This window comes from Pan troglodytes, chromosome 14, assembly GCF_028858775.2.
Source record: "Pan troglodytes isolate AG18354 chromosome 14, NHGRI_mPanTro3-v2.0_pri, whole genome shotgun sequence".
Classification (NCBI taxonomy): domain Eukaryota; kingdom Metazoa; phylum Chordata; class Mammalia; order Primates; family Hominidae; genus Pan; species Pan troglodytes.
In genome coordinates, this window is record NC_072412.2 from 34,940,513 (window position 1) to 34,968,251 (window position 27,739).

The window sequence follows — 27,739 nt, forward strand, 5'->3', positions numbered from 1 at the left end:
AGATCCCAGTGGCATGTGCTACCTGCCTCACATTGACTGCCAGCCACAGTTCAAATTCATAATCCTTCACCTCCTCCAGTGAGGAACAGGTAATACTGCAAACTGCACACTGAAAATGTTCTACTGCCTAGTGAAATTATTAGGATGCACACACACACACACACACGCACACACAATCCCCTTCATACACTAGATTTAGCTCTCTGAGAGTGGGCATAGTGTTTTCTTTTTCAATATTGTGCTCCTTTGTAAGGAACAGAGAAAAAGACCAGAAACTTCATTTCAAAGCTGAGTGAGAAAAGGAGGGAGGAAGGGGGGGAAATCTCAAAGAAAGTTTTCTAGGACTGTTATTCATCTGAACTTTTGTTTCCTTTGTTCCTTTTTAAATATATTGCTTTTTGGTAAAATGGAATGATTTTCAAGTTCCAACCTAAGTTCCATTTATTCAAAAATCCTTTCAGAGAATTGGGGTCTGATTTACTATCAATATGTGCATCATGCTTGCCTACAGTGTACCAAACCGCTATGCACAGTAACCAACTGTGATCGTCTGTTACCTAATGCGCTAAGGAACTCAGTTTTCTTTTTAAAATAGCTAAAGCAAAAAGATAGCCCCTGTAGGCCGATGATTTTCAAATCTGCTTCTCGGGCCTGGGCCCTTTGTGCCCCTGTACAGTCTCCACTCTGGAGACTTCTCTCACTGTCCCCCAAGCTGCAACGGTTCTCAAGCTAACCACACAAATTTTTTTTTTCAAAGCGAATAGTTTTTTCAACTTTCTGCTTCTCTCAAAGGGAAGGCTGCTACACACAGGTTTTCAGGTTGTCTCTGTACCACTTGAGGAGGTGGGACAGTCACCGTGGTCTATGTGAACAGCACCCCTGGAGTTCCACCACAGGGCATGTGTGGCTGTATATGGAGACCCTGCAAAGATTCCACCAGTCCCAGTTATCTGGGCTCCTGGCATCTTGTAATGTCCTTTTTAATAAGAGACAAGGTCTTGCTTTGTCACCCAGGCTGGAGTGCAGTAGCACAATCGTGGCTCACTGCAGCCTCAGACTCCTGGGCTCAAGTGATCCTCCTGTCTCAGCCTCCAGAGTAGCGGGAACCACAGGAGCAGGCCATCATGCTTGGCTAATTGTTATTATTTTTTTTGTAGAGATGGGGCTTCACTTTTTTGCCCAGGCTGGTCTCCAACTCCTGGCCTCAAGTGATCTTCCTGCCTTGGCCTCCCAAAATGCTGGGATTACATGCGTGAGCCACTGCACCTGGCTCCTTTCTTCTTTGTCCTCAACGATGCAGTCAACAGGTCTTATCGGTCCTTTCTTGGACACGTTTTTCCTTCGCAGCCATCTGGGCCTTCCTACTCCGCCAAACGCTCCTGTTGCCTCATCCCTGGGTTGTTGTCATGTGGTCTCACAATCCGTTCTGCTTCCCTCCGTGAGCTCTTTATCCAAAGCATCCTGCACACCGACTGCTACCTTCCCACACATTATGTCGCTATTTTCTTTCTCTCTTCAAGAAATCACCATTCTTTTCCCACAGCCGAAAGGAGGAGGCTTTCTATATTCTGCCCCAACCTTCATTCCACTCTGTTTAATTTCCTGTCTTGCCACTACTTAACATAGTGACCCTCACACTCCAGGATATTTCTTCCCTAGCCATCCAAACAGGCCAAGATCTCTGTCCTCAAGCCTGTCCTCATGACAGCGCCCTTCCTGAAGTGTCCCATCCCCTCCCCTTCAGTTTTCTAACTCCCGTTGCTCTCTCGGGGCCCAGCTGCAGGCCCAGCTCCTCCACGAGGCCTGCCTTCCTCTGAACACATAGGCAGCCTGCGTGTGCACCGCCTCTGGAGGCAGAAGGCTAAAGTCCTGTGCCTGATGAGTATGGAATTTCATTCTCATTAACTGCTGATCCACTGCCGTCCGGAACACGAGCCTTGTTTGTCTGAGAGCTTCAGGCATTCTTTGGGACATCCCTGGGCCCTGAGGGTTTGAGAAGCATACCCCACCCACATGTCTCAGTGGAAAAGTCCTGGGAGTCTTTCAAGTCAAGCCTGGGGCTGGCCTTCACTTCCCTGGGAAGCTTCTCGAGCTGTCCTCAGGGCATTCTGGGTGAGATTAAATCGAAGGGTATGGTCTTGCAGCACAATTGAGGGTCCCAGCGCTGGGCTATGGAGACCTTCTATGGCCTTTCTAGGGTATCTTGGTGATGTAGAGAGAATTCACAAAGGCAGTTAAGTGCAACGAGGACCTTACCATAGTCGCCTAACCAAGCACACGATTGACAGACTAAGATTTCTCACCAAATGCGTTCAGAGTGCCTGAGCCTTTGCCATCTTGAAATTTCATTTAGTCTCAGCACTCCAAAAATCAGGCAACAGTGGGGGTAAGTCAATAATAACCGGGGGTAATCAAATTCTAACGGCACATAGAAGGGCAACAGAATGGCTTGAAGTTGTTAGTTTAAAAATTAACATTGTTGTAAAAAGACTCCTTGGTACTGGGGAAAGTATAATTTACAATGTTGGTAAAAAGATAATTTAATAATAAAGCACCAACGGGAAAATCTTCATATTTTTTCTTTATTCAAATGAAATCGACTTTTCTTTTTTATTTTTTTTTTTTTGAGACAGAGTTTCGCTCTTTTTGCCCAGGCTAGAGTGCAATGGTGCGATCTTGGCTCACTGCAACCACCACCTCCCGGGTTCAAGCGATTCTCCTGCCTCAGCCTCCCAAGTAGCTGGGATTACAGGCGCCTGCCACCATGCCCGGCTAATTTTTTTGTATTTTTAGTAGAGACGGGGTTTCACCATGTTGGCCAGGATGGTCTCAATCTCTTGACCTTGTGATCTGCCCACCTCGGCCTCCCAAAATGCTGGGATTACAGGTGTGAGTCACTGCGCCTGGCCCATGAGACACTGCCCAGCCGACTTTTCTTTATTGGATTTTCAGTTTAACATTTTTACCTCCCTCAGCCTCAAACATGACAATACCGTTGTTACTACAAAAAGGCTCCCATTCTTTGAAAGAAACAAGTCTGGCCGGGCACGGTGGCTCATGCCTGTAATCCCAGCACTTTGGGAGGCCGAGGTGGGCGGATCACCTGAGGTTGGGAGTTCGAGACCAGCCTGACCAACATGGAGAAATCCCATCTCTACTAAAAATACAAAATTAGCCGGGCGTGGTGGCACATGCCTGTAATCCCAGCTACTAGGGAGGCTGAGGCAGGAGAATTGCTTGAACCCAGGAGGCAGAGGTTGCGGTGAGCCGAGATCGTGCCATTGCATTCCAGCCTGGGCAGCAAGAGCAAAACTCCATCTCAAACAGAAAGAAAGAAAGAAAGAAGAAAGAAAGAAAGAAAGAAAGAAAGAAGTCCTAATTTGAAGTAGACTAAAAATAAATTTCACCTATAAATACAAATAACCACTAAGTTAAAAAAAAATGCCGATATGTCTAAGGTGAAGCAATTCTAAATAACAAAAACTTAAAGACCCTAGAATGAACATTTTTCATATCATCACAGATTAGCTTACTAAATGCTTTCCTCGTCTTGAATTTTTAAAAGAGAAAACCTCACATTCAAGTCAGCAGTGTGGGGATTCCAAACATGCCCTGGGAGGCTGAGGCGCCCCCTGGCGGTGCTCACAGCTGATGCAGAAGGCGGTGCAACCAATTACAACATTCTCCAACTAAGGTAGACATTACTTACACGTTCAGTTTGATGAATATACTAGAAAAGACTTGAGAACACAACAGCTTCATGAAAATGAAGCATGCCATTTTTTAAAACTTCTACTTCCCGAAAATGTCAAATGTATGGAAGGAGAGAGAACAGGCAAGAGACCTTTCATCTCCATTCAACCATCATCAACAATTGGCTATCCCCATAGTCTATGTTTTCATAGAATAAGAAGGTAATATTATGTGACAGGATGAGATTATGACATTCACTGAAAGTCAATACACTATTCACACTATTCACATCATTATTAGGACAGCGCTATTTTCCCATTATGTTGGTGACTAAAAGTTTAAAGCTTGTTTTTACAAGATGGCTGGTACCTTTGGATATAGTTCATGGAAAAGTGAATGATTTTCCATTACAACAATTGTATTGGTACCTAATACTTTGTGTGTCACACAAACTGGTGGAAGCCATCTCTTCATCCCCAAAATAACACCATTAAGCAGGTATTATCAGTATTCTCACTTTACATATGTTGAAAGTGAGACATAAAGAGGTAGACCCAAAGTCATGGGCCTCTTTGTGCCAAGGCTGGAACTTGAGCCCTTGTGTACCGTTCTCCTGTGAACATTCCTAATCACTGGGCCAACGTACAGAAATGAGAACCTGAATACTGATGGGAGAAAATAAGGGAAAGAGCTCTAGAATATAGGCAAGTGCGGTGCCATCAATAAAGACTTACTTTCTTTCCAAAATACACACCTTTACTAATTCCATGACAAGATACAGTTCAGTTGGCACATCCATCTCCTCAATCAGAAGAACGATATTGGGATGCTTCACTCTTCTTAAAATAGACACTTCATTCTGGATCATGTGCTCCTGTCCAAAGGAAAAGTTATCTTCATCAGCTTCCATAAAACATGTGGAGGGCTAACTCAAATGAGTACAACTATACTATGTAAGGGTCAAGAGAGATGCATTTTGGTAAAATGTAATGAGCCTGTCTTATATTCTGATATTCAGATATAGCCTAGAATTGCCAATAGATATGGAGGTCTTTACATAATGCTTGTAAATTCAGAACCAATCATGATAACTACAGTTTCATAGCAAAGAATGGGATGAAACTTAGATCACATGAAGAAGGGAAGAGAGTAAACAAACAAAAAGATAAGGAAGAGAAGTCATATCTAATCATTCCAAATAACTTTTATCCCAGGGATATACATAAAGTTATATTCTAGTAAGTGTATAACATTCTATTCCACCAAAATTCAACCCTTAGGGTGAACTTGTATTTGTTTGGGAGTGATCTTTGTGTTTCTTTTGACCTCTTGAACACTCTATCTCATAAGAACAAATTTTATACATACTTTGCCTCGACATTTGCTTTTCTTGATAATTTTCAGAGCATACTCTCTAGCAGTCGATCTGCAAAGAGAAAGTTCATGTTTTTAAAATAAAACTTAACTTCAAATCTATTGAATTATTTTGTCAGGGATCAATTTCCTACCCCATAGATCTTGCATCATGTTGTAAATATTTTGTGAAAGGATTTCCCTTCCTTTTTTTAAAAAAAACAAATAAATATGTAAATGTTGATGGACTGACCAAGTGTAAGGACAGTAAGTCTGCTGGCATAGAGAAATCTTGGGCTGTTTATGTTGCCATACTTGTAATAAAAACACTAGCACTCGCACTTTGTTCCTCGAATTGCCCACTTGTCCCTCTTCCAAGTTTACTTTCCTTCCTTTTCTTACTGTTGGAAAACTTTCTAATAAACTTCCACTCCTGCTCTCAAAACAAAAGAAAACACTAGCATTGCTAGTGTGTCTTAGCTCCTCCTGCTGCCAGGTTACTCTTCCCTCCCCTTCCCTCCGAAGTGATGTAGCAGCGGCCTAAAGCAGAGATGAGTTTCCGCCCTTCCCCTTTCCTCAAGTCTCTCCTGAGGTTCTCTATCCACCCAGGGCACCTATGACAGTTTTCTGAATGTTCATGCAATTACACTGAAGACTCTAGAGAAAGCACTCCACGCTCTTTAGACCTCAGTTCAGTGTGAGAGCCTGTGTGAGTTCCGCTGGAGAACTCATAGATGATATGGTCAAGGTGTAAAGAAAGGGATAAAATCTATTTCAGAGCTCCCTGGGACCCCTGGGCCCTTTTATGGGCTGTCTCATTTCATTGAAAGAAAATGAAGGTGACAGTGGAAATCCACTCACTTCCCAAAGCCACATGGCAGCTTTAAAATTGGACTCTGAGTTCTCCAGGCCCCTGCTCCCTGCATAGCACAGTGAACGCCGCCCCTCCTCTGTGATAGGTGTAGGAGGAAGGATTTAGTCGTATCGCTACCTTTAAACAGCTTCCTAATTTGTGCTAACATTGCTAAGAAACTGTAGTGACAAACACAAGAACACGTCTGTTATTAAAGGGCACAATGCATACTTCATAATCATAGTAAACCACGATTTCACAAGCATTGCTGTTTTATTTCTGGTGTGAAATCGAGAGAGCCTAGCTTTTTACCTATAGATAAAAGCCAATTTTGTGGATCCAATGGACACAAATAGTAATGAGGTTAATTAAGAACATGCTTTTAAAATAGGACTTTAAAATCTTCAGTATGGTGAATTAAGTGGGATTTCCTGGTTATATGGTTATAGCAAGAAAATGATTTGCCTCTAAGCGAATCAAGAAGCCAGGCGTTAATGTGTTTTGAGGGCATTCTAGAAATTTTTCATGTCATTTACTTCTAAAAATGCTTCTTCCATGACACTTCCAGGCTTTTTCATGGTGCCGGCCTCAAAAAACAGTGAACACTGAATTATGATTCTATCTGCTGAATAAAATCACAAGATGATGACTTTGAAGCCTCTTTTCCTCACTAGAGGGCTTTGGGGTTCAGGTGGTAGAAGGTAAACCCTTTGCTTCGGGGCTCCCCTCCTGCAGATATGCGGCTGTCCAGAGGAATTCCCATAGTTTTCACTCAGGAAGGGAATGCACTAGAAACCCAAGGATGCCCCTGCCACTGTCTCTGTTGATCTTTCAACAAAGACTCTGCCATGGCTGGGCAGAGAGGCCATGATGGGGTGTGAGCCAGGCTGTGGCTAAATGCAGGGCTTGGTGTGCTAGATGTTCCCACATAAACACTAGACCACCAGCAAGACTGTGGGGTAGAGGAGGAGAAGGCACTGCAGTGTAAACCAAATATTTAACATTAGAAATTTAAAACGTGGGTTGGGGCAGTGGCTCATGCCTATAATCCCAGCACTTTGGGAGGCCAAGGTGGGCAGATCACTTGAGGTCAGGAGTTCGAGACCAGCCTGGTAAACATGGTGAAACCCTGACTCTACTAAAAAAAAATACAAAAATTAGCCAGGCATGGTGTTGCGTGCCTGTAATCCCAGCTACTTGGGAGGCTGAGGCAGGAAGATTGCTTGAGCCCAGGAGGTGAAGGCTGCAGTGAGCCGAGATCATGCCACTGCACTCCAGCCTGGGTGACAGAGAAATTTAAAATGTAAGAGCAAACATAAATGAGAAAATGAGAAAGTGAAATGATTCACGTGTGAAGAGATTCTTCATTGTAGAAGCTCTATATCCTATAAGACCACAGGGTCCCTCTAAGTAGCTTCTTCTTAAGAGGCTCCTGTAGAGTTTGTCTACAAACTTGGAAATACTTAAGAGGAAAACTAAAAGCTCAAGTGTTTCTGGATTCTGCTTTTCATAAATTACTAAAAAATTATGATAAAGCAAATCTCAGGTTGGAATACATGAGCAATTTCCTATCTGGCTTAACATGTCCCATTGGATGGCAGGGAATCTAGACCATTGCACTGCCTGCCTGGGTAACCATCAGCAATCCCAGGCAAGGCCAGAGAGCAAGAAGGGATGTTTGTGAGACTGAAAAATAAAAGCTGCCGTTCCCTTCACCACCTCCACAAAGGGGATGGATGGACAGGACCGTGCTGGTCAGAAGAGAAAGTGGTTTCTTAGCTTGGTGATTTCCCCCTGTTTGCCATTTGATGCTCTTTTCCCTTGAAGGAGTAATTTTAAAGCATTCAATCCTCAGGGCTGGTGTAGAGCACAGGAGGGCTGAACCCCCTTTACAGCCAGCCAGACAAGAAGCAGGATCCCCAGTGAGCCAGAGGGTGTGTTGGCTCCCAGCAGGCCAAGGAAGCAGGTTCTGTCCTGAGCCTACAGCTGAGGGGAAGAGGGCAGCAAACCTAGGGCTTACTAGGAACAAAGACCTTGTGGATTTCCACTATACAACCTTTCGTAATAGGATTAAACCTTCCATTACATCTACTCATATTTCATAGCAGACAATGAGCTCCACAGAGGACCACCAAATTAATGTTGCACCTTTTCTTTTTTGATTCCCTGAGGGCCAAACTACAAAGCCACATAATAAAATCCATAATAAAAGCCACATAATAAAAATTAATTCCTAGAATCACAGGTTTATAGGAAAGTAGCTAGTCTGGAAAGTGTGCCTGAAAACAGGTGTTAGGAGACTAAATGTGTGTCATAAGAATAAGAATATAAGTGTCTGCTTTAAGTGAAAACACTTGGCAAGAAATCGAATCTTATATAATGAATTCGCCTTCCTGCATACCTCGAACTCTGAGGACTGCTGTGCCTGTGTAATTATTCAGCAGTGGGACGCAGGGCTCTTTGGTGGATTCAGAGGGGAACGAGACCTGATCCTTGTCTTTAAGGTGTCTACGTTTGAGCGTACTGAGAAGAATACTAGATGACCTGACTGATTACTGGTGAGGTGAATACAGGCCGTTTGCTTGCTTGTTTTTGAAATTATGTTCTTGACCTTTTACAGAACCCTCTTTGCCACAACAAAAACAGCAGCAACAGAAAACTTTGTCTTCCTCCTTGACTAAGGGAAATCAATTTGTAAGGTTGCCTTCTTATTAAGTGTGACCCAAGGTTAGAACCCAAACTACTAGAGGGAAATTTTCAAATTTTACAAACTTTAATTAAATCCAACTTTTGGTGTTTGTGCTAAAAATGGTTTGGAGACAGCTGTCTTGTTTAACTGAGTGATTCCCCACTCAGGCCAGTCTTCTGCCCACTGCACCCCTCACCCAGGGAGTGTAGCAGAATGCTTGTCAAAAAAAGAAATGGGCCAGGCATGGTGGTTCACACCTGTCATCCCAGCATTTTGAGAGGCCGAGGCAGGAGGATCACTTGAGATCAAGAGTTTGAGACCAGCCTGGGCCACATAGTGAGACCCATCTACAAAAAATAAAAACAAAAAAATTAGCAAGGCATGGTGGTGTGCACCTATACTCCTAGCTATTCAGGAGGCCAAGGCAGGAGAATGGATCACTTGAGCCCAGAACTTTGAGACTGCAATGAGCTATGATCTTGCCACTGCACTCCAGCCTGGGTGACACAGCAAGACCCTGTGTCAAAAAAAGGTGGTGGTGTGGAAATGGCTAGCAAAGATTGGGATGCTCTAAGCTGACATGGTTTCTCTTGTTGCCGTTGTTTGCTATGTTTTGAAGGATTTAGAAAAAGAGTATATTGAGAAGGAAAAGCAGCTCCCAAGCATTCCTCTCCCATAGCATTCATTGAATTTCTGGTAATCCTTGTTTGTGGGTAAAGTTCTCTGTATGGGGCTGTGTCTTGTCTCTCTCTGTAACCCCAGAAGTGCCCAGCATAAGCCTGAACTAGGAGGTGCTCTGCATATATTGTGGAAACTCCAGAGGATGGTGGCAGTTAGCACAATGACAGGAATACCACCCTCAACACTAGCAAAAAGGAGTTAGTAACACACCGTTTACCAAGTAATCCTAACAAAGCCCAATCTCAGCCTCCTCCATAAAGAGATAACTGCCAAGAGCAGAGAGCAGAGAACTGAGGCATTCCACAGTGTCTTGTCAGACAGCTCCCAAGTGGAATTTGATTTTGAATTTGACAAGGGCCCCATGGCTCTCAGGAGCCAGAGGCTCCTCAGGAAGGAAAGAAGGAAGAACAGTAATCCACTAGCCAAGAGCAGTGATCTAAGCTTCAGCACAAGGCATCCTCCAAATTCCAGTTCTGATGGAAATGCTTTCAAACTATAGACACATGGTCGCTTTGTTGAGGTTATTGAGAATTTTGAAGATTTTCTAGGTGGAAGCAATGCATTTTGGTGACCCTAAGATCTCTGCTTGTTCTGCTGGGTTTGAGCCTGCTTATGTTCATTGCTAGAGCCAGCAGCTTGGCTGCACACATCCTCAGGCTTATAGGTGCCGGTGGGAGAGACAGAAGCATCCGCAGCAAGGATTTTAATTCAGCTCTGGTGCCTATATCACTAAGCAATGCCAGCAGTGCAGGTGGGGAAGACGACCAAGAGCCACCGGGGGCACCATCCCTGCTCATGACTATATCACCCCCACCCTTGGCTCGCGTAGTTGTTAGTCCACAGGGAGCCAGGAAAGTTAGGGATGAAAGGCATTTCACATCACGCCCTCTACTTATGCTCTGACCGCTCATTAGAGCTTTTCTGCTCTTTGAGTTTGCTATGGGGCCTCAAAATGCTCCACAAAACAGCTTCAAAGTAGAGCATGTCTCTTCCAGCTGAAGTCACAGTCCACTAACTTCCTTTAGCATGTCCCAGGTACCCCAGAGGCCACTCAAGAAGTTACTCCTGGAGCATGGGCAGAAATCTAAATGGACCTAGCTGCCAAAGACTATGCCGGAACAGGACCACAGAAAGACATCGTTATTGTGTCCATTGTTGTAGACAAATCTTGCCTGTGACAGGATATGATTAGCAGAGGAGAGGCATATTCACCCTTGGTAATACATATTCATCCTTCCAAACACAGCAGAATGTACCCGCAAGCAATGTGTGCCATTCACAACATTCTTAGCTCGCTTTTTATTTTCTTGGACCTCTGGAAAATATTAGAAGAATGTTTTCTGATACCTCTGGGGACAGAGGGCACATGCCATATGTCCTCGTTCAGCAGGAGCCGAATACTAACTTCATGGAGCAATCTGGTGTTTAGGTTCTGAAGTTTCATACAGTGAGACCCAAGATGTGAACTCATGCAAAACAAACACAATCCAAGTTAGAAAGAAACAAATTGATTCTGGATGGAGAAATGGGAAATTTCTATTGTGAGAAGGCCAGTCCTGTTGGACCAAGACACCAGCCCAATCCAAGAACTAGCTAGGAGAAACAGCACATGCCACCATGTCAGACTTAACAGATGATGGATGCTGGCAAATCACCAGACACCCCACAGCTCAGGGGCATGGCAATCTGCTAGAAATGGGGTTTTCTGCTACAGTAGAAATAAAGCCCAAAAAAGCCAGATTTACTATCAGTAAAAGCATCAATGAAATATAAAATTATATAAGCACACATTTATTTGCATGCACGCTTCTATCCATTACCATAGGAATGGCTTTCCCAAATTAATTAGTCTTATTTGTACAGGGCCAAAGGGAACGTGTGTGATTTTGGCTCAGCTAAGCCAGAGTCTTATGGGAGGCTCCTTATTAGTGGAGTAAAGTGGTTAAAAGTGTGGTTTTTGGAGCTGGGCTCGGACCTATGTCTTGCTAAGTACTTCTTACCTGACTGACCTTGGGCGCTTAACATGTCCATGTTTTCTATCTATAACGTGGAGACAACAATACTGATATTATGAAAGTATTGTGTTAATTAAATGAAATGTCATAAATTAAGGACTTTGTAGATAGTTTATGCTCAGCAAAATGAGGTTGCTCCTGCTTTGGGAAGTGTGAGGCCCAGGAATGCAATGGACATTTTCCATGTTTGGCACAAATGTGCCAAATGGCCAAGCTTCGTGGTGAGGTGGGGGAATGAGAGGGAGAGAGGAGAACGGTGGCCTGGCAGCATCAACTCACAGATTTTTCAAGCTCCCTATGACTCGTGCCCCTCCTGGATGCACAGTGGCTGCTCAGCTGGGTCTCTGTCCCCGTTGGGAATATCCTAGCCTTGCTGACATGTTGGAGTAGAACAAGGTTTGAGATCCTCTGCACAAAGGTCGATAAGGAGGACTCTGCTACCTGAGCTGGGGAAGCATCTTCCAAAGAGCCACAAGGGGTGCCAGGAGCACATAAGTGACTATTGGCCAAATGAAGAACCCTCATGAGATGTGGGGCCCTGTAGAGACTGCCGGCTCTGATATGGCAGGAACCTGTGCTTCTAAATCAAAGCCCGTAGAGGAGGCAAGGTCTAGATCTTCCAGGCCAAAGCCTTCTCATCTGTCTTCTCTCCTCAGTCGTCCTCTCTGAGTGGAGTTTAGGAGTGTGATTCTCAGAGGATTAAGAATGGGCAGGGTGTCCAGCCCCACTGCGGGCAAAGAAAGGTGACAGGGAAGTGTGTACCCCCCAGGCCAGCCCCCAGAAAGCCAGAGGACACAGTCCCTCAAGGAATGAGGCAAGTTCCCCCAACTTTGCAGTATTCTGCCCGCCAGCCCTGAGGAGAAGCTGCAGGCTGACCAGCTCCCCTAAAGCAAGCAGCTGCTCAGGAAAAGAAACCCAAATCTGATACCGAGTGGAGGGCTTGAGGCCCCCGTAGCTGGGTTGTAACTTTATCAGTTGTCACTTTTCCATCTAGTAGCCACCAGCTAACGTCCTCCATTAGGTATCTAGAACCTCAGGATAAACCCTTCCTTTTGGCCCACAGAGTACCGGGTTCATTCATTTTAATACGTCTTAATGTATTAAATACCACTTCTGTTGGGGTCAATACATATGCATTTTAAAGCTTTTCAAGATGATCGTGTATGTATTTCATCCTATGCTAGTATGCATTACAGACATAAACTCTCACAAGAACTTTCTGACCTCTACAAAATGTCATAAAAAGTGTGTGAGAAAAACTATTCAATATGGTTTTTAACAACAATAAAAAGGCTTACCTGAAAGAGCTGGCAACGTCTCTCTGAGTACATTTTAAAAAATCAAAGTCTTTAATTTATAGATTGTCCCCAGGTTATCACTACATTTTTCAAATCTGTTGTTAGATGGGTCTTTCTTTTGCAAAAAATTCTTTTGCATTTGGGGTTGAGACATTAACTTATTCCATATGTGCCACAGACTGGAAATAGAGACACAATCTTGGAAAACATAACGCCAAATGTAACCTTTAAGGTTTGATGCAAATGATATCCTTCTCACCTTTCTACACATTCCTTGACAACAGCAAAATTTCCATCTCCTATTGTTCTTCCGACTTTATATCGTTCTGTTATTGTAGCTGGAATCTGGAAGCCTTCCTCCGACACTTCTGAAAGAATCATTAATACTTTTTTATTGGTTGAAAAGGGAACACAGATGTTGCACAAGGAAACATTTAAAAGTATCATCTAATTGACTGGAATGGATTCAGAATCAATATGTCATTCTCTGTACAGTGAGGCAACTGCCTCCCCACCCTTGCTGACATTGTATATACTCAACAGTTTTCACTAAGACAAATGATAAAATAAAAAGAAACGTAAGGGGTCCACTCCCACCTATATAAGAGAAACTTGAGTTTTCTGATGCCGTAGGGATTCTCAGGAGGAAGCTTTGCTCCTTTTACTTCATGCCAATTTGATCAATAGTGTTTACTGAATACCCACTGTGTACAGAAAAATAGCATTCCCATGTATGGCGCAGGAGGTGACCGCAGTTCGCAAGGGACTCTGGGCTGCTTGACACTGTACAAGCATGAAAATTGCCTGCTGTTTGGACACTTAGTTTTACTACATCCTGAAATGGAAATCTCCGTAAAATTCCTCATGAACTAAGCACTGATGGCCACCCGTCCTCGGTATCAACGAGCAGACTTTAGACAAATGTTCTCACCAGCAATCTGCATAGCAGATGTTGAGTTAAAACTACACTATCTATTATGTCTGTGAATGGAACAGTTTTGTAGTTTCAATTATGTTAGTGCCACTAACACAACACATTTTCCCCCTGAAAATGCATTTTGAAATATTTTACAAATGCCTAATAATGCTTTAAATATCTAAGGCCATAAAACTAAATAAGCCACAGTTAGGTCACGTAAATATACTGAATAACCTTTAACATCTTAAGGGTGTAAAAAGTCTTTTATAGCTGGGCTCTAAAATGTACATGTTTTAAAGTGATAAATCCCAGCTCTCCCTCAGGCAACCTGAATGCAAAATGTGATGGAACCCTGGTGTGTTTTCTAAATGCACTCCTCTTCCGACCTTTCGTCATAAACTGAGACTAAACATCTCTCCTCAAAATAAAACTTTAGGTGGTGAATGGGCTTTCTTAGTAGTTTTTGTATTCATGCTTGCTCTGTATGGTTGGAGACTCATAATCATCAGATATCTGCATGAGGGCCTTTCTTCTCGATTTATGATGATGCTCAGTTGGCATCAATCTGAATTCTAGAGGGGATGAAATTTCTGGAAAGTGTTGAACAAATGTAGGACATTTGCTGCTGCTACTTTTGTCCTTGGCATTGGTACAGCCTCTTCACCCCTTTATAGGTGACATTTCCCTCTTACCCTGCTAGAAGCCATCTAGGTGGTCTCTAGAATAAAGTGAGGGCTGCAGCCAATCCCCCTAACCCCATCTCACCCCTCTAAAGAAGCCACAATTTTGCCTCTGTTTGAAGGACTCAGCCAGGGGAGTTTTGTCTACTGCAAAGCACCCAAATTTACAAAACAGCTCCCAAATTTACAAAACAGCTCCCAGATGACACAATCTTAAGGCTCTTTACTATGTGGCTAAGAAAGGAACCCTCCTTGGCTGTTGGGTACAAGTGTGACCCTGCAGGTGGGAAATGGAAGAAGGTACTTCCATTCTGCCTTCTGGTGGGAGCATTCACTGAGACACCCATTCAAAGCACGTGGCTTGGGATTTTTTTTCCTTGACTATTCATAAAAGGTACCTTTTCTCACTTTTGGTTAAGAAGGCTAAGCCAGGCTGGGTGTGGTGGCTCATGCCTGTAATCCTAGCACTTTGGGAGGCCGAGGCAGGTGGATCACTTGAGACCAGGAGTTTGAGACCAGCCTGCCCAAGATGGAAAAATCCCATTTCTACTAAAAATACAAAAATTAGCTGGGCATGGTGGCAGACGCCTGTAATCCCAGCTACTCAGGAGGCTGAGGCAGGAGAATTGCTTGAACCTGGGAGGTGGAGGTTGCAGTGAGCTGAGATAGTGTCATTGCACTCTAGCCTGAGAGACAGAGCAAGACTCCATCTCAAAAAAAAAAAAAAAAAAAAAAAAGAAAAGAAAAAAAAGGCTTAGCCAAAGGCTTAAATCAAGAACCATTTCATTTCATTCAAAGGATACAAAACACTTTGGAACAAAAGAGACTTCTATGTGGCTGAATTTCATATTTCTGGAAATACAAAAAATTCTGATGTTGCATTGTAGTCAGAAAATAATTATACTGTAAATCACATATTTCACTTAATATAATAAAAGCACTTCCCAAAGGGTACTTTTTTCGGGAAAAAAAATTAAATCATATCATTTAAAACAAGTAAGAGAAGCAGATTCCTTAACAGTGGCTTGATGGTATCACTTTTATCTTTTCCAAATACTTCCCCACAGTTGATTTGAACCTGGTAACAGCCTTCAGGAAGGAAATAGGTGTGATTCACAATCTCCATTTCATAGGAGAGGAACTAAGACGCAGAGAGTTGAAAATGCTCGTCCAAAACAATCCAGTGAGTTAGTGAAAAAGTCATTTCTGGAATCCTGATCATTTGACCACATCACAGAGACATTCTGCAGTGAATTACCTCAAGGATATTTTTGCAATTTCCACCAATTCTTTTTGTAAAACCATATTTCATGTATTGAGTTCACTTAATTTAGAGTACATCTGTGAGACTACAACAGTCAAAAGAATAAATTGTCTTTAAATTTGGCCTTTGTTCACTTAAAGTAACACTAAAAGTGAACAGAGTTTGGGAAAACAAAAGCAGCCACGATCCCAGCGATCCCCTCTTATTTCCAAAGCAGGCAATAGCTGGCCTTCTTAGGATACATATGCCCTCAGAGGATGGGAAATGTCTCCGAAATGGGCCAACTTCCCCTTCCCATTCTCACAGAGCAGATACCAATCCCTGGTGGGCACCATATTCAACCCTATCCCCTTGTGATTGACCCTCAGGAGCTGCTCAGCCTTGTCCATGTCATTCCGCTTGAGAAGCCACAGTTTCTTGGAGTAAATTTAGCCAACCCATCCTCTGCCTCCTCAGATACCAAGTCCCAAGCTCATCACCTTCTCCAGGGCCGTCGTTCTCATCCATCGAGCTGCAGACTTTGGTGGACGCAAGTGACGTAGAGGAGCCGCCATGCTGAGAGCTCTGTAGGGGAACAGAAACCAGTAATTCAAAAACTGGGTCGGAATGCCTAAGTTTCCAGGGACCGTGCCCAGCCCGGAATCTCAGGAGAAAACTTTGCCCATGCTAGGGAGGATTTGATCTTAACACTTGGAAAAAGACGCCTTCAGCATATTCAACTGGGGCCACATCTCCCTCTCTCCCTATTAACCAAGAATAGACTGTGATAACAGGATCAAGCTGGTTATTGTGAACTTGAATGTTCCGTGACTTCTTATTCCTTTTGCTCAAAATCAGGGTCCTTTAGCTCGCTGTTTGGGTTTGGCAGAGTCCAGGCATCTCACCTCACTCTTCCACAGACTATCGGCAAATGGCCCTCAAATGTGGCACCATACTGATCCCATCCACTATTATTTCTATTTTTCTGACAGAAAACATTTCTCTTCAGTTTGTTTTTATAAAATATCCTTAAAAAAATTAAATGCTCCACCTTACCACAACTTTAGGAGAAAGGTTAAAGAGTGGGGTTGTCATTTCCATCTTGAAATCAAAACATAAGCACTGAGTAGGTTATTGGTTTGTTAAACGTTACATAATAAGTCTGAAGTAAAGACAACAATAAAAGCCTAGGCCTTGTAATTTTGTTTGATTTTGACCCAAGATCCATGAAAGCAAACAGGGTAACAACTGTATGAGAGAGCTCAGAGGAAAAAACAGTACCAAATATTTAATATTATGATTGGCTATGGGGCAGTACTTTAACAATGAATGTTTCCATCTCTGCATCTATTTCCTGAGAAAACAATTTGCACATTTCAATGCTATTTCTAAATAGTGAACACAGCTTGTCCTAAAAGATCTTCCTTCTGTTTCCCTGGGTTTATCCACTTGGATGGCCTGATGGGAGCAGGAGGCGGTGAGGGGGCGGGCGGCATTGGCTCGTGGTGCCGGCTGTCTGTGGAGCAGAGAGAAGGGAAAGAGCATCTGTAGTTGAATTAATAATGAAGAGGTGGCGAGAAGCAAAGCTGACCTATTTTTCCTCTGCTTACCTGTTTCCCTTCAACCTCCTCCCCAACCCATTCAGCCTTAAAGTATGTACAAAGTAGAAGGAAAGAGGTTTGATGTAATTTCATTATGGTCTACAGTATCCTGCATAGGAGATTCAAAGATTTTAGTTTTCATTAAAAAGATTAATAGAGTTGGGGAAATGCTGCCTAAGTCACTGCAGAGCCATCTAAGTCAAACATCACAGAACGTTTTCCTGGGTGTGACTAAGATGAGCATGTCCCATTGGTCAGGTTCATCAAAGCTCACAGTTGACACCATTGGGATGAAAGTTAAAGTAATAGCAATAGTACACCTGCTTTTCTACAGAACAGGCTAAAAGTTGAGAGATGACCCTTGTATACCCCTGAATACTACACAGTTTGTGTAATGTGCCCATTATTTTCCAATACCATAAAAATCCCCCCTCAGTAAGTCTGGTGACTTGAGCTGTTTTTCTATCTTTTGTAACCAGCAGCACACATTTGTCATATGTCAGGCTACAAAAACGGATTGAGATTGTCACCTTGACACAGAGTTTTTCTTAGTGTGACACTATGTACCCATAACCCACTCTGTGGAAGGGACTATAAATGTAGGAGCTTCTAAGCCACCCTCTGCTGACTTTTATGGATGGACATCTTTTTGTGAAAACCTTGTGTTTATAATATTGCAGTATGAGGCTGACACAAGGCAGATTTATTATGTCAATAACCGAAGAAAATAAACATAACCACATTTGAGGGGAAGGTGTGTGTTTTCCAGAACAGTGAGATCCTTCATCCTCTGGGTCATTGTTTTTGCTGCAGACATAATGGTGTTCCAAACAGAAAAGCACTAAGTAAATGTCTACAATGTAGACCTTCTCTTCTGGGCTTTCTGGACCTTGAATTTCTTCCAGCAGCAGCACAAATGGTATTTCATAATGGAGACACATGGTGTGGTTTAGGCTGGCAGGTGCTGCCTTGTCACGTGGTGTTTTAAATTTAGAATACAAAGACACATTCTTTCACCAAATTAATAGAGCAGTAGCATGTTTCCTAGCAAAGATGTTCACAATTTAGACACTCAGTCCCAAAAGCTTGTTCTTTTAGTAAGAACATCAGGTACTCGATACAGAGCTCTGACCCATAGTACATGAAAACATCTTTTAAACTGTAACATTCTATAAACTTGTGGGCTATTATTCACTCAACCGCCTTATCAACTAATGAATTGGATTTAACAGTGCCACCAAATGGCTGATCCCTGAATGCTTGTCACAATGCCAGCTGGGTTTTCTCTGCTTTCTGAACAAAAATCTCTCAAGGATTTTAGGCTCTGGTAGAAAAAAAAAAAAAGGAAAAAAAAGTAGGGTTAACACAAGTTTGCTTATGTTTATAACTGCTTATTTTCAATGTTACAACTGTGTTTTTGTGTTTCTGAAAATGTATCCCAAGTCATTTCAAATTTTCTGCTGCTTGAGAGTAACAGATGATGGGCAGTCAAGAGAAAAACGTACTTACGGACATACAGAGTTCTCTGAAAATGGAAAGCTTTCATTTTATTTATTATGCTCAAAGAGAGTAAAATAAATGTATTAAACTTCTAATAGTATTATCTCTTTTTTCCCAAAGAAGTAAGATAGTTAATACTAAATACTTTTCCAAGATGGTGACCATTCGCTGATTCAAAGAGTTTGGGGGGTTGGGATGGACCTTAAATATTACCTATTCTGCCCCACTTCCATTCAGAGACCAAATGCCCCCTACAGAAATCCCAGTGGGTGGTCAGATGGCCTCTGTCCAAATACTTCTAGTACTGAACATACTACTTCCTGAGGCAGCCCTTCATCATTAATAGGAGGCAAAATAAAGGAAGTTCACCTGCTAAAAATACAAAAAAAAAATTAGCCGGGCGTGGTAGCGGGCGCCTGTAGTCCCAGCTACTCGGGAGGCTGAGGCAGGAGAATGGCGTGAATCCAGGAGGCGGAGCTTGCAGTGAGCCGAGATCACGCCACTGCACTCCAGCCTGGGCGACTGAGTGAGACTCCATCTCAAAAAAAAAAAAGGAAGTTCTTCTGTAAGTTATGTTGAAATTATGTCCCTCTATGTTTTCCATTTATTGGTCCTATCTCTGATTTCTAGAGTTGCCCAGTACAGGTCTAATCCACTTTTCACATGACAGTGCTTTTAGGTGTTTGAAAATAGCTACTGGTCTCCGTCTGTGTCTTCCAAGCACTTTGGGAGGCTGAGGCAGGAGGCTTGCTTGAGCCCACAAATTCAAGACCACCCTGGGCAACATAGTGAAACCCTGTCTCTCCAAAAACAAAAAAAAACCTGGTGCTTGAAAGTGAATGCAATATTCTGGGTGTGCTCTGACTAGCACAAAGCAGAGAAGGATAGGGTTTTCTTTCTCATGAATAGAATATTAATTCACTTCAACATCTTATTGGCTTATGTGGATGAGGCCATAGCATTTCACCTTTACAATGAGCCCACAGCTATGTCATGTCTCCCTGGTGTGTGTTTGAAAGGTTGTCCTGGGCCAAGTCCAGGACTTCACATTTCCTCACGTTAAATGTCATCTTTATTACATTAATATCCTTCCAGTCTGTTATCTTTTAGATTCTGATCTGGTCTCCTAATGTTTTTGCTCTGTCTCCCAGTTGAAGCCATTTCAGTAATCAGGATGGCTCTTTGGGTAATCCACCAATTCTTCACTAAACCACCTAAATAGACTAACTTAGACCCTGCTGGAACATTTCTATTATTATCCATAAGTCCAACGAAAGGATTTCGAACATAGTAAAGGCAAAATGTGTAAGTGCCTGCTCTTTAGAATTAACTTAATGAGATTAACCAGCCTTTGTTTACAACCAACGGATGCTGAAAAGCCCACCTATATTTTTTCATTGCTTGTAAATGAAATCAATTTACCTTTTTGGTTTTTCTGAGCAGATAAACCATTTTATAGTCCACATGCCAACAAGATTTTATGTTTGCTTCAATTCGCTAATTCCAAGGCATCTGGGTGTACAGTACAAAATGTACAGTTATTTTAGAATTTAGGGCAATTAGCTGCTCTGAGAGATGTTGTGACCTTTGAAATGTCATCACCCCCAAGCAGATTTAATGGGAACCATTTGGGCAGGTTGCTGGCACCTGGATGCTTTTATGGCACACCTTCATAAAAGCACTGCCCTAAGTAAGAACACACCCTAAGTGTAGCTATTGAGCTTGGGATCATATAACAGATGGAGAACATATCACACTTTTTGAAGTAAGTGAGAAAGCTGACATAACAACCCTAACCACATTTTATCAAGATGTATCTGATGACTGTGTAGTGGAAAAGAGTTCACTTTAAATGGTGTGAGTTACTCTTGCCATTTGTATTAATGTTGTCACTCAGCTGGGGTCCATGCTGCATAAAGGTCTTGAAAATATCCAATTAAGAGAATTGATCTAATCAAGGTAGAAAAATCTCACCACACAACTTTAGCTTTGGCTGGATAATTGCACCATTTCCACTTCACATTTTATCTTGGCATACAATTATTACCTTACTGAGTTGATATTGATTTGAAAAATGGTTAAAAATAATTTAGAAATCAAGTTATCACTGTCATATGATTTCTGAATCAATCTTATAAAGGAAACACAAGCAATACATTTTTAACAAACTCAAACAGTTGTCTTGGTGATCTTGACTTTAGATCCACAGAAGCTCTAAAGATAATCTCTAACAAAATTAAATAATAATCTTGGTGTAGAGAGCTTGAAACCCACAGAATTCTATATGATACAGAAAAGCCATACATTTATTTATTTCCCAACTGGGTATAGAACAATAAGTTGAAGGCATCACTCTGCAATTACTAATAAGGCTCCACTATTTGAAACAAGGCACAAAGGAACTGCTTTTTCCAAATTCCTTTGTCTGCAATCTTCATAGTAGTACGTTCAGCCTAAATAAAGTTTATGGCACAGATAAGCATGAGCATAAGTAAGAATGAATACTGAAAAATGTAAAATGTTATCATAAAGATTTGGATAATTTTTTCAAAAGACTAGAAAACTGTTACTCATGAAGTTGGTTTACTGAAAGGAGGAGAAAACGCGAATGGAAACAGTGGTGTTATGGCTATGTTAGTGAAACCACGAGAGCCAAGATTTCAAAGACAAATGCACTTAGTTACAACTAGATCTGTACCGTTTGTTGTATTGGGTAGTTTTTCTGGCCTCAATTGTCCAATCACTATACTCATGCAAGCCAAGATCTATAAATTGATAATCTGAACCATTTGTCCCAAGGAGACTTGTGTCATTGGGTAGTCACAAGCCTCCTCTCATGAGTTACACCCTTCATGAAATCGTAGTTTGGAAGCAGCCCAGGAAGTCATCCACTGTATTTCCTCTGGATAGAATAATTCCCTCCATGATTTACTCCTCAAATGGGATTCTCAACCTGTAATGAAGGGAGCTCACTAGTCTTCTAGGCACCTGCTACATTTTATGTTAAACTCTGGTTATATTAAGAAACTGCAACTACAATTTGAAATTTTTATAAATTTGGAAACATTCCTTCCAATGATTATTGCTATGGACATGGATTATATTTTGCTGTGATCATTGCTGTGGACATTTATCATGGAAATAATAAAGAGAACCAATTAAAGTTAATGTAATTCGAAGATTAAAGTAAAACTAGTAAAAATGTTAGATTTAAAACCAGAATTCGGAACTTAAATGGTAATTGCAATATAAAATATTTTTTCGTCTGGGTACAGTGGCTCACACCTATAATCCCAGCACTTTGGGAGGCTGAGGTGGGTGGATCACTTGAGGTCAGGAGTTCGAGAACAGCCTGGCCAACATGGCGAAACCCTGTCTCTACTAAAAATACAAAAATTAGCTGCATGAGGTGGTACACACCTGTAATTCTAGCTACTCAGGAGGCTGGGGCACAAGAACCGCTTGAACCCAGAAGGCGGAGGTTGCAGTGAGCCAAGATCGCACCACTGCACTCCAGCCTCGGCAACAGAGCAAGACTCTGTCTCAGAAAAATATGTATATATTTTTCTAGCTTGGTCAGCAGAATTTCCTATCCTCTTTAACATCCTTTTCTATCCTTTTGGAAATGAAATATATTATGATTTTTGTTCTGAGTTAGAGTCAAGTATTTTATTATCATTATTTTAATTAACTTTATTTTTAAAACTATATATTTATCCAGTGATTTTAAAAGAAATAGCTTGTATAAATACACACACAGACATGCTTACATACACATGCACATTTTTTCCCCTGCAAATTAGATCACCTTGGGAAAAATGCCTTCAAGCCTAGGACACCATTAGTGGTTTTAAAACTGCATCTTAATTTCTTCTCCTCAATGAGTTATCGATATGTCTGACAAATTCCTCCTTTAAGGCAACCCTGAAAGGAAGGTAGAGTCCTGATTTTAATGCAACTACCTGAAACAGAATTTTTCATCAAATAATCTTATTTTGTTATTACTGTCAGCATTTTATACTTTAGACGTTATGTGGTACCATTCTGCAGTCTCTCAAATATCACTCGTTGACGCTAATTACAACAGAAGAATGCCATACACGTGATTGTGAAGGTCACCCTTATCCCACACGTGGTCATTTCAATTTCAGTGTCTACTTATCAAATTTTCTGAAAGAAACTCACTGAACAACATAGGCAGTTTTTCCTGTTTATTATATAGTTATTCTAAGGTGGTAAGTGTCACAAAGTTAACTTCAAGAGGAATAACATGGTCCAGTGTGAAACACAAGGTACAACATTTTACAATGAAACCACAGCACAAAGTAACTGAACTTTCAAAATTGGGTAGTTCAATGAAACATTTTGTCAACCCTTAGCTCTATAAAGCTCTGCTGATGGACTTAGTTGATGGATTTAAAAAATATATTGCTGTGTCAAATGTTTTAACACAAAATGTTTTTTTTAAAGAGAATACACATCCAATCAACTGAAACTGTGAGCAGAAAGTATGTAACCTCTTTATAAAAATGTTATCCAAATTTACAACATTCATAATATATTTCAAAGTAAAGAGTTCTTAGAAAAAATAAACTCAATTCCTTGCTTACTGATGAGTATCAACTCCCCAAAAACACATCACAGAAAGTTAACTTTCATACTTCTTTGCCTATAACTTTTAGATATCTACTACCCTGGCTTCAAAAACATTTTGTGGCCATATATAATACAAACACTCAGGTATTACATGCATCATTTATACTATCTTGGAATTTATCCATAATCTACTAAAATGAACCACATTTCAAAGACATCATATGTCATGCACCCTTAAAAATTATAGTGAGGGCCTCTGATTTCCTCTTTTTTCCACATGCATAACAGGCACAAAATTACAAATATTTTTCAACTGACAGTACAACACACTATATCAGGCAATTGGTATATTGAATTCAGTGTATCTCTATTTTTCACACTATGCCTCTGTGCAATATTTCAATCAAAGACAGTTGTCACTAACATGCACAAATAGAGATGGTAGCAAGGTTAATGCAAATATGCATAAATGAGCAAATGTATGCATATATAGTAAATTCATTCAATTAACATTTTCAAGTGTGTATATATTTATGTAGATATATACACACATACAGCAAGTATATTCAAAATTTGTCAACAGTTTAGAGTTTTGAAAGAACATACAGAATCGCCTTACAGGTTATCTGGCTTTGTTATTAAACTTACTTCATATCAAATATACTCTGGATTTTCTTCTATTTATGTTCCAACATTACACTTGACAATCTGCAACTGTATCAATGTTTCATTTTTTTAGAGTATAGTGATTGGCAACCACTACAAGCCATCCATACACACACAATAGAAAAAAATCATAGTGTTCGATCTTGTTAATAATTGAAAACAAAGATATATCAATATAAACATTAATGTTACTTATATTTAATAGTTAACACAATATTGGATTTAGCTGAATTTCAATTTTTTTATAAATCAGTATATCTGAATATTTTGAACCATTTGCCATACCAGTTGAGCAAACTGCTTTTTAATTTAAACATGCCCCAACTAATATGTCACAGAGTAACACTTTATTACATGAAGATTTTATGTATAATTCCACAAGAGCCAGTAACTTATAAGGCTGTATCACAAATACTATACTTTACTGTTGATGGTTTATACACATACACAGATACTTACAGAAGCATACCCACATACACACCAAGCCTGGCAAATTTACATAAACACCCAAACACCTGTATAGATATATGGCCACATATGAAAAATTTAGCAGTCCAAGAATTAAAATATGTGGAATTTTCAGGAATATTATTCTATATATTCATTCACTTTCATTAAGAAATCTGACTTGCACACTTCATTGTTTTTAAGCAAAAAAAAGAAAGAAAGAAAGAAAGAAAAAGAGCCCAATCATGTATAGATCTTCAGGGCATGTGTTGGAATTTCCCTGGCTGGTTATGTAGGGTATATATATATATAGTACATTAGCGCTGGTTCAAATGGTTTTAGAAAATGTTTTTTGGGTTCTTAATATTTAGATGAGCCAATATATGTGCACAGGGATGTATACAGATGAGAGAACCTGACACTTCTTAAAATTCTATGGCAGTACAGAAACTGTCTAGATTTTTCCCCCTGCCTAGTTGATTAAACAAGACAAAAACACACCATGTGGCTTTCAGAACTATAGTCTTTTGAGTTCACACTGAACTTCATACTTTATACATTTTTAACTTTTGCACTTCTAAAATGCTGAAAGCAGGGAAATATTCCTAATATCTTCTTCTACAATGTCTACATCTAAGAAAAAAGTGAGTGCAAGTGAAAAAGTATCGAACTTTGAACTACAGCACGATGTCTTCAGAGCGCATTTAAGGATTATCATTAGGACAAAACTGCATGGCTTTTGCTGAAGCATTCCCTGCTCAGTAGAACAATTTAAAAATTCATTGCCGAATTTTTTTTATAAAGAATTCTATAAGTAACTCAATCATAAGTGCCTATAAATCACCAATTCTGTTCCACCAATGAACTGAAAACTTCTGGGTTTGTTGCTAAGAAATTTTTATTTCTGCTTTAGTTTAATAGAATTATGTTTTGCATAAAAAGAGATCTCAAAGACTATAAATGGTGTGCTGTTTCAATCTCTGAGGGACTTTACTTTCAAAAAGTAAATGATATATATAGCCCCTGAACAGTCCTTTAATAGAAGTCATATGTTCAAGAGATTAAATGCTGTGGAAAGCACTTCCCTTGGAACTGCTTGAATGGAAAGTTGGCCATGATATCTATCGGCAATTAGTACAAGTCCAGTTTCTTTTTGCCCTGTCTAAACAAAGCCACGGGCTCTATATCAATTGGCAATATCTACCACTTAGAACAAATAGCACTTATTGGACCTTTCTAGCAGTAGTTGTCCATAAGATTGACAGTGCAGGGAAGTTAAAATTATTGGAATTTATTTTTGTTCTGGACCATCTGACCCCACCAGTTTTAAAGTAACTGTTCCACTGCTTTCTTTGTATTTTTGGCAGTTTAGTCAAATACATACTAATCTTTTATGGACCCAACTGTATTAAGTAATGCATTTTACAAAGACATAACTAAAACAGACACCAGCATAGGCAACCTCACAGATGTTTACTGTTTCAGCTAAAATAAAGCAGCCTTTTGATCTCAGCAGGAGTCTCTGGTCATTTCTATTGGAAACAGTTTTAAAACCTGAAGTCTGGAACAGGTATTATTATGAACTGTTCTTTCAAGATGGAATGGTTCAGTTTGCAGCTCTTGAATAACCTGCCAGAGAAGTGTCTTTCTCTCCAACAGACAGCATAATGAGGCACTAATTATTACAGGGCTAAGTTTTCAAATGCTGTTAGATTGCCTGGACGTTTTTTCTTCTTCTTCTTCTTCTTTTGGTTGGAATATTTTATTCACTTGTAAAGTGAGATGGTAACATATGTAACTATAAACCAGATGGTAAAATTTGCTAGTTGAACAATTTATCAGGGAGATAAATCAATAACATTTAAAACCGCGTGTGACAACTGAATTTCTCTCCATCTTGAATAAAACATTTAAAAATTGTTTTCAAGTAAAATTTGGAAAAAAAAATCATGTAAAAGCCTCCAAATGGCATCAAACATTTTTAATTTATCACCTACTGAGATATGTCAAGCCTGGAGAATATCAAAACCATGCTTCACAAGTCTTAAACTGTTAGTGTTTCAACTAGTAACAGTAAATGACCACTAGGATATGGCTTAAATACAATAGACCATACACATTAAATTAATTTTTAACATTCAGACTTTAAAATCATTATTTTATGTTTAAGCAAAGCCGACTATAATTTTTAAAATAGAGGACTAGAAGAGCAGAATTAGTAGGTTAATGTTTAACAATGGGTTATAATCATAGACTTAATTGGTTTAACACAAAAGGAGTTTTGCATATGAAAATTTCCAAAACACCAGCAAGATTGAGAATTTTTCAGAGTGGAGATTTGGATACTCTGGGCCTGATTTATACAGCACCATTTAAGTGAATTTTGCTTTTCAAATGGATTTCTTGGAAAAAGTCCAGATACAATTTTTTTTAGGTCTGTATGGAAAAAAAAAAAATTCCCAGCTTTAGTTTTTACACATTTAAAAAATTATGTATATGATTGTAAGAAAAAATTATACAATCTATAGCAATGCCATTGGCCAAGTTCTTCATATTGGCATATAGCTTAAGCTAAATTTATATTGTTTCTAATAAAATAACTTTAAAAAATAAAATTTACTTGACAACAAAAACAAGGCAAGTTCCTAAAGCCTAACTTTAGAGTCTTTATGAGATGTGTCGTTGTCATAATTTTTCTTTTTCTCTCGGATGTACTAACCCACAAAACAGTAAGTAGCTTTTTCTACTGTCTAGGGAGAAAAAAAATCTACCCAAGCGTTTTTATTATTTTGTAATAAAAGTACCTCTAAAAACCAAGCAATTCAAATTTTAAAAACAATATAACCTTTAGAAAAAATATGCCTGCTAGTGCCGTTTTAATATGCTTTACAGAAAGTACAGAAAAATTATATCTCTATGTCTACTTATAATTAAGAAGAAAACTCCATCTACAGAAATTCTGGCTCTATATTGCCACATGGTTAGTGTGTTCTTGTACTCAATATTGGGTCCGTGTATGAAATTCATCTAGAGCCAGGCCCTGTACAAAAATCTCAGCATTTTGTGTTCAGACTCTCCCCAATCAAATCCATGTGGGAGATATTTTTTTAAATCTCTCAATTTCAAGGTTGAACATCATGAAAACAAAATGCATACATATTTACTTTTGGATGATTTGGTCTTTTATCATTTCAAGGTATGCAAAACTCTTTTGTGTATTTTGCTGTTAGACTTTTGCTTCGGAAATGTGAAACCTTCACCCAATCACAAACCATATACATTGCTCCATTGTTTCTTTTACACTGAGTCTCCTACTGAATCCAAGTCATCCGAAGAGAGGGGGCGGTACAGGTCCTGCAAGATGAAGGGCAGTATAGATTTGTTTACTCGGCTTTCTTGGGTGCCCTGTGGCTCTCGTGAGAGCAGCACTGAATGGGCATCCCCAGCTTCTACTATTATTAGACCTTTTCAAGTCACCAACTTGGATTAGGAGGAAACATAATAA

At 40.3% G+C, this 27,739-nt stretch overlaps 1 protein-coding gene across 6 annotated transcripts in view; it reads right to left on the bottom strand.

Annotated features, from left to right (window-relative positions):
* DCLK1 (doublecortin like kinase 1) overlaps positions 1-27,739 on the bottom strand; it is a 352,247-nt gene that overhangs the window by 51,918 nt on the left and 272,590 nt on the right. For 4 of the 6 annotated variants that reach the window (XM_009426862.5, XM_522657.8, XM_003314115.6 and 1 more), the window contains 4 exons: positions 15,925-16,009; positions 12,842-12,950; positions 5,062-5,119; positions 4,448-4,567 (listed from right to left, as the gene is read on the bottom strand). In XM_009426862.5, coding sequence (XP_009425137.1) covers positions 4,448-4,567; positions 5,062-5,119; positions 12,842-12,950; positions 15,925-16,009 — 372 coding nt within the window. Of the gene's footprint in view, positions 1-4,447; positions 4,568-5,061; positions 5,120-12,841; positions 12,951-15,924; positions 16,010-22,721; positions 27,589-27,739 lie in introns of those variants that run through there. The other 2 variants (XM_003314117.6, XM_009426864.5) reach the window with 2 other exon arrangements.